The sequence below is a fragment of the Lytechinus variegatus genome, chromosome 2 (assembly GCF_018143015.1).
Source record: "Lytechinus variegatus isolate NC3 chromosome 2, Lvar_3.0, whole genome shotgun sequence".
NCBI lineage: Eukaryota > Metazoa > Echinodermata > Echinoidea > Temnopleuroida > Toxopneustidae > Lytechinus > Lytechinus variegatus.
In genome coordinates, this window is record NC_054741.1 from 46,473,889 (window position 1) to 46,486,825 (window position 12,937).

The window sequence follows — 12,937 nt, forward strand, 5'->3', positions numbered from 1 at the left end:
AGAATTGTTTATGAGATAGGTGATACGAGATAGCTGATGAATTTTAATTACTTGAGGATGCACCAACAACAGATATTCCTTTTGGGTGCTGCTTTGGCGAATGAAAAAAGGTTTCTATAAAATTGATGTTGAACTTGAAAAGAGTTTCATAGTGGGTGGGATTTCACTGTATACTACAAACATGTTTGTGCCGATAAAACCAGTTGGCTCTACTTCAAATGTTGTTTGATTCGCTGTATCTCTTCTCAATATTTAAAAATTGAGTTTCATTATTTTTCCCATATAAGAAAAATGGATTTCATCAACATCTCTCATAGAAGCAGAATAAATGGGAGATGTCCAGAGAAAACAAAATTTGAGTAATTCACTTATTGAAATAGGTGAAATTAATTCTATACATATGTTTAAATCAAAGCAGAAAAGTTTTTAAGAGGCAAGACTGACGAAAATGAAATCCCAATTTTTAAGTGGTTCTTGAGACTACATTGTATATATATTTTTCTCATAGAAACATGTATGAAATGATATGCCTGATTTTTAAGAAATTTTATAAAATTTTAATGACAAATGGAGGAGCTCAATGCTCGCATGTTACATCACAAAATTTTAACTTGGTTTATGTTCATTGACAGATTTCACCACACCATAACATTTTTTTTTCTGTTCGTTTTTTTTTGTTTTTTTCTTTTAATTTGAGGCAGCATGAGATTCCCCTTTAATGAAGTTATAATCAATTAAACACAAATATATTGTATCTTACTGGACTAGGTGATGGTGAGAAACCGTTTGCAATCTCAGAGTAGATGGGTGATACCGGTGTATGTGGTGATAACGCCCCAACAGGATACGAGTATGGAGAATCTTGTATGTTCCTTTCACGGTTCTCCTTTAACTGTGCTCTTGTATTATCAAGGTCTGCAAGTAATGCGTCTGTGAAGAAACAAATGAAGAAAAAAAAGATCAAATTTTTTATCTCTGTTAATTTTATTAATTAGTTTCAAAATACACAATGCAGAATTCATATCAAACAAGGATGTTAATTACAAATACATGTAATTTATCCAACAGCAGCCTTGCACAACAGATAACAAAACTAAGAGGAAATGCACATACTGTATACAATTGCAATCATGACATTTAAAATCATGATGCACATGTACACGTCTCCTTTGAAGCAATAAACATTTTATTAAGACTGATATATATTTCACAGATTGTAATTGATATGCTATTGAAAAAAATCTTATTTCTTTTTAGAGTAAGGGTACTTGAAAACAAAATATATTCCAAGCACATATAAGTTTCCATTACAGATTTAATACCATACTTTTACATATTAAGGAGAAAGGGAATTTTTTTCCAAGATTGTTTAATAGAACTTACAATGTATAAATATTGGAACTTACTGTAAAGAATCAATTTCATGAAGGAAGCATGATTCTTATTTTAACTGGTTATTATGACACATGACCATAATATTTGTTTTTGTCAAATATCATTGTGAACTCATAATATGACTGAAAACATGAAATAAGAAAACTCTATTTCACGGATCAAATATATTTTGCTTTCAAACATGACATTAAAGAGAAATTCCAGTAGTTGCAGTAAACACTGATTTCATGAGAAAGTCTGTAAAACCAGGCTTAATTGTCAGTATATCATCGTGGATGAAGATCTGGTACAGTTACATAAACTGAACTTTGTGAAATCTTGAAATCTACGCTGAAAAACGTTCACACTGAAGATCACCAACACAGATACGCACACGTGGGACAGTGTATTATTATTGCTGGAATAAAGACCCGACGGAAGTGACCGAATCTGCGCTTATTTAGCTTATTTCTCAGCAATTACACAGTTTCTCCCAGAATCCTTTGGCACATATTTTTTATTCATACAAACAGACACTTGGGTGGTCATTATATTAGATTCTGTAAAAAGTCATTTTGAGATCGTTACCAAAACTGGAATTTACCTTTAAATTCAATATTGATTTGACACCAAATACTGTGTCACGTATTGGTTTATGACTAATAAAGTTAAAACTGAGGCCTGATGGTGAAAAAAAATGATTTGCGCATAAACTCACATTTGAATCAGCATTATGTCTCCTTTAGAGTTTCAGTGAAAGGCATTAAGAACACAAAAGTAATGCATCCATGCCTCTAATAAACATGGTTGTCATAGTTCTAAACAAATCTTACACAATAATAACATCAGTTTGACTTTGAATTCTTAAATTATTCTCACTTCATTTTCATACCATATTAGTTATTGAAATGAACAAAATTTGAAATTTATGATGATATACATGTATCTCTGTCAAACAAAAAATGACTGGGAATCTTAGGCAGCAAAATGCATCGCAGGGAAAATCAAATTTATCTTGAATCTTTTCTGGTTAAACATGACAGGTAATAGATATCTCATTAGGAATAATCCAAACGGCAATTAAATTGATCAAGACTCACTGTAATGGATGATTAGATTTACCACAGAGTACAGGATATGCAACCAATTCTCAATGAAACTAACAAGTCAAGTATTCTGAAATACAATATTTAAACCGAGATCAAGGGATGATGGCCACAGGGACGAAACTGACCAGCTGTATTAATTATGTACATTTACAAATATCTGACCCCTGTCTTTACGTGGCTACTTCCTGAAATGGCTTGTCTTTATTTTCTTGGTCGTACGATTGAAGGGCCTACATGTAGTATGAACAGTTGTGAACATACAATGTCCAAAATGGTTAATTATTTTACGGAATCGCCCCTTTGGCAGAATGATTTATAGTATGCCTGACACAGGGTTTCTGGCATAAATGGAATAAATGATTCTGAGCAACCTTTGCTGGAGAAAAGAGGTTTCAATCACAAATGACGCTCAGACTCTAACTTTACAAAAAGTAATAATTTCTAAAACATTCAGGTGCACCAAAGTCATTGCAAAATAGTATCTATAAAACCTGGACAACAACAAAACCTTGGAATTTACATGTACATGTAAACACAGGCTTTTCTGCTTTGACAGAAGCAATTCAGGATTAACCTTGACAGGAGTGGCGAGGTTCCTACTTATTCAGACTCTAATTTCATGTTTCAGACATAATGTGCAAATCCACTATGAAGAATATTACCATTTCTCTCTAAATATAACAAAAAACTTAATGGCATCTAATCAACAAATTCCTCAACAGTCAACATCGATTGGAATGATTCACACTAGGTGGTTTCAAACCGCCTCGATCACAAGAATCCCCGTTAAATTACGAGAACTTTTTAAGGCTAGAAAATACCCGTTAATTATTCCAGCATTCACACCGCCCCGAAACACATCCTTCGGGATAAGTACCCGAAGTTACGAGCATGCGCAGTGTGGTCTGATAAGCAGGCAAGGCGGGAGATTCAAAATCACTAGCCCAGCAGCCACCCACGCCGCCGCGCCCAACGACACGCTGGGCTAAAAGTTCCCGTAATTTGCTTTCACATCGCCAAAATACCTGCGACCTTGGAAAAATCCCCACGAAAGTTCTCGTAATTTCGCCAAGTACCCACTATTTAGCGGGTATTTTCTTTCGGGGAAATTACGCGTAGTTTGCTTTCACATTACCAAAATACCTGGTATTTTCTGATCGGGGTAAATTTCCTGATCAGAGAATACCTGGAACTGGCGAACTTTGAGGCTGTCTGAAACCACCTAGTAACCTTAGCAGGAATGAAGAGTTTGGTAATGATGACGAATGACACCCAGTCATCCTCCTTCAAGAACACAAAATGGATGACTAATAATCAATCCTAGCTGCTTGCATCCATTACCATGGCGATCAAAAAGATGCGCTCCATGCTTGCACAGGATCATGGGGATGAGATGGGGAATGGGAGACCACTAGATGTCTCATATTGTACCAAAAATAGAAACACTTTAAAGATGACAAGTACTTAAAGCCACACTATTTTGAATGAGGATATATTGGACCAGTGACAAGTTGTCACATCAGTTTCACTTTAAACTTTCTCTTTAAAAGCCTGTCTGAAGTATTGGATTATAATCCAATGAAGAGAGTTTATGTTAAACCGTTGATTTTTCTGACATTCAATTCTTACAAAAGTGTAATATTTCCTATTCTCATCAAGAGATTCTCTTAAAAACTTTGAGTTTGAATATTAATTCAGATACAGAGCTCTCTCTCTCTCTCTTGGAAATGCTATCATTTTTCTTTATAAATACCCCCTTTGCCACTTATTCCATACATGTACATGTATGCGAAAAGATTATCCGATATTTTACCTGAATTAAAGTACTGTAGTGTCTGCACTGTACTGTCCAAATAGTTCTTTAAGTGTTTGGTGATTAGAATATGTCAGTATATTCAAATAAAGTAATTATGCAAAATAAAAAAAATTGATGCTTACGTTTCTCTTCTCTTTCACTTTGAACGTAAAAAAAATACTCTACAATACAATTTACAATAGAAGGACTCTAATATTCACAATAAACAATTTTTCTGAAAATTTCAAGGAAACACATTTTACTCGATAGCGCATTAAGGAGACCGTCAGAACTGTGTATCCACACAAATCCTTCATGCTGTTCCCTGCAAATTTTCAAGACAAAAACCATCCCCAATGCTAATAAAGTTCAATGTTATATAGTGGGTGATGGAATCTCCCATTCATTTCAGAAATTCATTAGTTCACTAAATGGATTAACTTAAGTGGTCAATGGGAGCTTCTGGGCTGTACACTCTGGCCTGGAGGAATATGGGGCTGATAATATCACAATGCATCTTGTCATCTAAAAAGTCATGTTCACATTCAAAGTTTATTAGACAAGAAAAAACGAGCAGAGCAAAGATACATTTTGATAGACAAGTTCAGTTCAACGATTAATTTGAGAACGAAAGTGTCTTTGGGAAATACTGAATCTAATGCACCTACTGAACAGGCATGCTTTAAAATGTTCAAATTGATATTACCGCAAACTATAACTTTATTTCATCTGAGCTATGCACTGCACTCAGAAATGCATGTACATGTATGGGAGTGAGAAGTACATCTTTACACAAAATATTTGGCCTCAAAAATTTGTTTTTTATTCTCTTTTACATATTTCTGACAAGTCAGGCAATCACATCAAGAAGGTTAAAAATCTGCATTTTTGTGTTGATTGCTCTTTTGAAGTTTTGTGGCAAAGAATTTTGAACACATTTATTTAGTGAAGGAGTTGTTTCAGCTAGGGAGTTTTCAGGTTTTGTTTCTTTCTATTATTGTATGCAAATTGCAGGTCATGTTAATTATTATTTGCTGCAAATAAAGTTCAAGTGCAGACCCAAAATGATGGAGGTATCTTCATGGAGCTTGCAACATATTCATGGTAGACATATTCATCTAAGTTTTAGTCTATAATTTAATTAACAGATTAAAGAAATTTGAAAACCACCAAAAAACCCATCCATTTACCAAAAAAAATCACATGTGAATGCACCTTTTAAGCCTTGATCCATTAGATACTTGGATGAAAGGATGACTAATACCCATGGTTCTCCGAGCTCGATACCATCTACCTAATTGCTGGGGTATTACAGATGCTGTTTACACACTATATGAACCAGGTGATGGGAGTTGGGGACCATTGGCCAACATTTAGAGGTAATTTGAAATACGCACATGGACAGCATGTTATATATAAATAAATGTAAATGCTTTAGATTTGATAATGAATTGGGCTCACCATAATGACGATAATTTGTAATTTTAAACACCATCTCACTTTAAAAGAATACCCTTATTCTGCATTAAGTCAAAGGGTGCACTGCCAGCTGTATACCCCCACCCCCTACCCTCCCTACTTTCACTCAGAATCAGAGACATGCCCTTTCCATTTTTAAATGGGATTTGTTTCATAGTGACTGAAAAAAAAGAATCCCTTTAGGAGTGAGAATCTTTTCAGCTCATTTTTCAGAAAACTGTGAAGAAATTGGTATTCAAAGCATCGTAATGAAAAATATATGTGGCCCAGCTGTTCTGGAAATCCTGGACACATCCCCTGAAACCAATAGACTACATGTACTATCAGCTATCATATCAATGTCAAAGACAAATGTCAGGGTGCTATCCGTCAAAGCCAAACTGATATAGATGAAATCACTTACTCATACCTGCAGGTATAGGATATCACTACCATGGTAATGGACCAGGAGGATGGAGATGCGTCATTGCTACCAGGAACAGGCCAACATCACTATCATACATGTATTGATCATTACATTGTGTATCTACATCTTTTATACCCATGACCCTTTGGTCGGAGGGGGGGGGGGCACCCATGTAGGCTTTCATACAGTGTTCAATGAAAAGATGAGTTAGCCCAAATACCCCAAATGAAAGTCGCGAAATGTCCCCCTTTGGAATTGTTCTAATTGGCAGTGGCTTGGCTATGAATATTTCATAATAAACTGGAGAGAAAAAAGGACAATAACAGGCAACAAGTGGAATGCCTCTGGCCGTCTCACCTGCATCACGCGGTTCAATATAGCAGCAGTGCTGACTTTGAATACTACTCTAACTCGCACAAGATGTTCAGTGATACATGGTTACTCTTATGTCCACTTTTTATGAACGAGACCAATAAACTTACAGAGATATGATGGTTATTCAACAAAAAACCCCAACATGGCCAAAGTTCATTGACCATACATGACCTTTGACCTTGATCATGTGACCTGAAACTCGCACAGGATGTTCAGTGATACTTGATTACTCTTATGTACAAGTTTCATGAATAAAATCCATTAACTTTCATAGTTTTGATGGTAATTCAACAGATAAACCCAATTCGGCCAAAGTTCATTGACCTTTGACCTTGGTCATGTGACCTGAAACGCGCACAGGATGTTCAGTGATATTTGATTACTCATATGTCCAAGTTTAATGAACTAGACTAATAAACTTTCAAAGTTATGATGGTAATTCAACAGATACCCCCGATTCGGCCAAAGTTCATTGACCCTAAATGACCTTTGACCTTAATCATGAGACCTGAAACTTGCACAAAATATTCAGTGATGCTTGATTTATTACTATTATGTCCAAGTTTCATGAATCATATCCATAAACTTTCAAAGTTATGATGGGAATTCAACAGATATCCCCAATTCGGCCAAAGTTCATTGACCCTAAATGACCTTTGACCTTGGTCATGTGACGTGAAACTCATGCAGGATATTCAGTGATACTTGATTAACCTTATGTCTAAGTTTCATGAACTAGGTCCATATATTTTCCAAGTTATGATGACATTTCAAAAACTTAACCTCAGGTTAAGATTTCGATGTTGATTCCTCCAACATGGTCTAAGTTCATTGACCCTAAATGACCTTTGACCTTGGTCATGTGACATGAAACTTTAATAGGATGTTCAGTAATACTTGATTAACCTTATGGCCAAGTTTCATGAACTAGGTCCATATACTTTCTAAGTTATGATGTCATTTCAAAAACTTAACCTCAGGTTAAGATTTGATGTTGACGCCGCCGACGCCGTCGCCGCCGCCGTCGGAAAAGCGGCGCCTATAGTCTCACTCTGCTTCGCAGGTGAGACACAAATTAAATTTGCAGTATTTTTCACCCACTCACTGTATGTAAATACTGGTCTACATGTAGGCCTAAATTGAAGGGAGATTCAAAATAAAATCTGATTAACTCAAGAATTATAGGAGTGTCATCTATTACAAGTTTTTTGTCACTTGGAAACACAGAAACATGAGATGTCAAACAAAAAGAGTCAGCATTTTTTTTTCTCTTTTAGTCACCTACATGTACATGTACCAGTAACAGGAGACTCAAAGTACAATTGATACAAACAGATGCATTGACCTACATTCCCATCCACCTATTCAGACTTGATATCGAAAGTAAATGATAATAGATCAGTCTCTACCAATCACATTTGCACATTAGACCAAGTGAAAGATGACGTAGATCTAGTTGTAAAGGCAGTACAGTGCCTCAAAGACATCATTCTCACTTCCATCCTAAAACTAGCTTACTGGAAACTAGTTTTAGAAGTGGACAATAGTTTTAACGCGTAATGAGAACAGTCAAAGCATGTCTTGGAAGCGATATTCCAAACAAGTTCAGAAAACCACTTTGCGATGTAGTTTTCAAGAACGCTTTGCCTCGTTAAACTGGTTTTAGCGTAAGTGAGGACAGAACCGTTCTTCGGGAAGCGATCTTCGCACATTTTGAGTGCGCTACTCCACACACTGTGTAGGCCTATAGAATGTCAATGCTGCGGTTTCAGATATTGCGCAAAACATGTCACCCCCACTGAGCATTCCCATAGCAACAAGGCACTTTACATTATGAAGTGGTTTTGTAAACCATGTTGGGCTGATCAAATGAGAACGCTAGCAAAGCAAACTTTCAAACTGGTTTCCTGAAGCGATTTCCAGTAAACTACAGTATAATGAAAACGATGTCTAAGTTATTGGAAATGTTAATGGCTGATTATACTGCACATCTAATGATTTCTGTTACTGATTTTTTGGTATTTAGTCCTGTTACTGACTAACTGTGGGCCTACAAATATTTTGAAAGTACAGGACAAAGTCTGGGTGCATTCTATTTGGAGTTTACACAGACCTACAATTTTCTGTTATCAATTTACATGTATTGAATTCTACTTCAAATTCATTTTCTGTTTAAGGAGTTACAACAGGAATTCAGAATTCAAAAATTTGTTCAAACTGAAATATGATGTATAGACCTACATGTACAATGTGTTAACAGCAAAGAGATATATTTAATTGTACAATAATAACATGACGAGCAGGCCTGTGACGAGGAAAGATAATACATCAAGTACTGCAATGCACAAGACAGCAATTCACTAGAAATGTAAATAATGACTCAGTGAGATCAAGGTAGTAAACATTTAAAATTCTGAAAGATTAAATGTCAATATGGGTAGGTCTTAACAAAGCCCCATTGTAGAGAATGAAACACTATAAAATGAAGTCTCAATAGAATTTCAATCCTACCGATGATGACATTCTGTAGGCCTATTAGATTTATTTTGCAAAAATAAACATTCATCTAATGCACTGACTACATGTATGAATGTGTGTGTCTTTTGTCACACATGTAGAAAGTACCATATGAATAGACAATTCAAAGAAGTGGGAAATATTGTATTAAGAGAAGTTTGTCACTTAAGAAATTAATATGCTTCAATTTGAATACTTTAACTCATTGCAAAGTTAGAAAATACATGTTTAAATACAGAGAGAGAATTGTTTGCAAACATGATTAATAGAGAAACAGAACAGGTAATCTCATGAATTAAAATTTAGATTAATTGCTCCGCACAGCATAAATATAATTCAACTTTAATAAAGAATACCTGTTTAATACTACTACAACTTTACAAGCAATCATCACACAAACACTTGATGAACAATCCACCTCTTGGGTTTACATGTGATTGAAATTATGATCATGAGCACAGAAACAAATATATTCATATGTACCTGAACAGAATACTCTATAATGAACCTGAATACATTCCACAGTACACAGACATTGTAGGCTTGGCCATTGGCAGAAGATGAAATATCACCGTGTTGAATTTTACGCCCATCACAAAAAAAAATGGGCAAATAGAAGCGTCCCTCAAAGCAGACAGTAGATATTGACACAATATACCATTCTTGTTTCACCTTCTGAGTCTTATGAAAGAAAACCTTGCCTCAGAATCCAACCTACATGTATGTAGCTACATGTAAGGGAGCATTTTATGAAGCAAATAATCAGTGATTTTCACTGACTATTGTTATAAGCTACTGCAAATTCCTGAATCTGATTGACAGAGAGCAAATTAGCCAGTAAAAATCACTGACAAAAAACCCCCCTAAAAAAAATCATCAAATTCTCCCCAGAATGCATTTAAGCAATCGCTTTTATATGTAGTCCCTAAAATCAATGTATTGAAATATGTATGGATTGAACTATTACTACATTACTACAGACCAAGCAGGTCTTAGTGCTCATCCACTTCTGGCTACCTTGTTATTCCTTATTAAATTTTCAAAAACTTGGGGGAAAGATCATTTGCTTTATATGAATACCCCAATTTGTGGAATAGCCTTCCTGAGGACATAAAAATGCACCTCTGTTGAGACTTTTAAAATCTTCTAAAACTCTTTAATAGCTCTTTATGTGCCTTGAGCACTCTACAGAGTGGATTTGGCACTTTACAAGTCACACTTTTATTATTATCATAATTGCATCAAGGTAAAGTTTTGAGAATTTTGCTATAATTTTCACAAAACATCCAGTAAACTGGGTACATAGGGTGGCCTTTTCTCAAATAGTCTGGTAAACAGGACCTGACGTTTCAGGAATATCAGATGGCCCTTTTCTCGAATTGTCAGATATACGCAATTGCCTGACCCGACGCAACAACCTAATGTGATGGCACAAGCCGCAGTATCAATATCACAGGGTAAAACCAGACATAAAAACTGCAAGAGCAATTATTAAAGAGAAACACAACATTACCAAACAAAGATGCAGCAGGATTTACATTTGTACATTTCTTGACTAAAAATTTTCATGAACGCAGCCCATAACAAGTTCGCTGGTAACTGTTTTTTATTCTCTTTATGAAAACATGAGCCTAGAGCAAATGTAACCCATTCCACCATTACCTGGCTATTCTTGTCACCTATAACTGATATTAGAAACATGGAAGTGTATACAAGAATCAAGTGATTCCTAACACACTGAAACTAAAGGTTAACCCCATTTTGGAACGCAGCCTGTAACAAGTTCGCTGCGAACTGTTTTGTTTTATTCTCTTAATGAAAGCATGGGCCCCAGAGCAAATATAACCCATTCCACCATACATGTAGCCTGGCTCTCCATGTCACCCATAACTGATAAAAGAAACAAGGAAGTGTGTACAAAAATAAAGTGATTCCTAAATACACCCCCTGTACACTGAACTAAAGGTTAACTTAACCCCATTTTGCTGGTATTACTTAGAAAGAGATAGGTCTACTTTTGAAGGGAGAAAATAAGTAAAGAAATTTGACAAGGTTAAGGGCATACATGTACACGTACCCCTCCAAGGCTATTGCACATGAAGATGCAGTGGCAGATCCGGGCAGGAGCGCAAGGGATGTATGCCCTCTATATTTCTAAAAAAAAATCCATCAATTGAACATGCAAACAGCAAAATCTAAACAAAGTTGTAATATGCGCCCTTTCTATTTTCAATTCTGCTCTTTGCACTATTTATTTTGAAATCCTGGATCCACCTATGAATGATAGAGATGTGTATACATGTATGATGAAGGTCTCAGTAAGGAATGAAAGTGCTTTTTTAATATGTATGAGGTATAAAATATTGCAATGTGTGTACCATTTATAAATGACTATTGAATGGTACAAAGTAATCTAGTTAGGGTAATCCACTACCGGAGAGCAAGTACTGGTAAAAATACAACAAAGATTACTTGACATCATGTAGGGCCTTCAATGTAATATGTGTTATGTGTATACATGTACATACAATCCTTCACAAAGCATTCGATGTGGCAATGTTTGTAAACATCCATCACCTGTGTGGCATATATTAAGTCTTCTACAGTGTAAATTACATGCCAATCAACACCAGCACCATTGCCCAAAGAGATTACAAATACCGACACATGATCCTTACCCTCTAGGAGATATGCCAACATTTACAGCAAAATATATTCCAAATGAGCGATAAATCAGGCTGCATATTATGAAGACAAGAAATGCAGAGGCCTATAGTATGAGCAACGTTTGGTGGCTGTGAAATGCAAGAGATGGATATGGAAGAAATGTACCGAGATGACTTGGTTACCGCACGCACACGCAGCATCTGGTGGTGACCTCAGACCGGAGTATTAGTCATAACACAGAGAAAGCTCAGTGCAGAGGGGAGTGGAGTGGAGCGAGTGTGGGGGTCTCACATGTGATAAGGCCTTTGCCCATATATGAGCATGCTCCCTGCCCCGCTGACTGCCTCTCACCATCACGGCAACGAGCATCCTCGTCAGCATCACTTGGCTGCACCCAATGGTCCCTGGTGCGTAAAAGCAACACATCAGCTCTCCTGTTCATGTCTATATGTGTCATGGGTGTGAGAGTAAATGGTTTTGCCAGACAAGTGGTGGGAAGAATGGGCGGGGCAGGTGGGAGGGGCAAGGTGGGGATTTTTAAAGAGAAAGGGGTGGAAGGCAGGCGACCAATCAAAAAGAGGGGAAGAGGAGAGAAACAATAGAAGGGGGATGTAATAAGGTCCAGAGTCTGTGGAACAGATGAGAATGGCAGGATGTCAATATTACACGGGAAGATAAATGATAGGAAGAAAGAGAGTGAGAGAGAGACAGAACGGAAGAGAGAGCAGTGGTGAGTGATGCAAACAGACAGAGGATATGGGTGAAGATGAGAAAGGGGAAAAGACAAATTTTTGTCAATAGAGACAGCGGAAAGGAGGTGCAAGGAGAGAAGAGGAGAGGGATGGGGTGATGGAGATGTCATTGATGAGAGAAATGTGCCGTGGAATATTCATCAGCATCAAGAGGAAACACATACTGTTCAAACATGAGTAAAGGTGAAGGACCGATACCATCAGTTCACGGTGGCATCCTTAGTCTACAGGAAATGGTACCAGTACAGTATGTTGATGAGGATACATTACAATACCACATCAAACAATATTTCAACAAAAGGAAATCATCTTCAATGCAGGAAAGCGAGGAGCAGATTATTAAAGTGAACAGACATTCAATAAGATTTGAAGACAAATTCAAGAATGAAGTGATCTAATTGGTCGACTGATAATTTGATATCGCATGAGGCATGTTCTATAGTTCTATTTTCCGCAATGCAGT

General features: G+C 36.4%; 1 protein-coding gene across 3 annotated transcripts in view; it reads right to left on the bottom strand.

The window, feature by feature from the left end:
- The window catches only part of LOC121408164 (leupaxin-like), a 54,180-nt gene extending 42,249 nt beyond the window's left edge, over positions 1-11,931 (bottom strand). The window contains exons 1-2 of one of the 3 annotated variants that reach the window (XM_041599512.1): positions 11,734-11,931; positions 761-930 (exon numbers count right to left, since the gene is read on the bottom strand). In XM_041599512.1, the coding sequence (XP_041455446.1) occupies positions 761-930; positions 11,734-11,755 (192 nt within the window). In that variant the 5' untranslated portion in view covers positions 11,756-11,931. The remainder of the gene's footprint in view (positions 1-760; positions 931-11,733) is intronic. The other 2 variants (XM_041599514.1, XM_041599513.1) reach the window with 2 other exon arrangements.
- Positions 11,932-12,937: the final 1,006 nt, after the last annotated feature.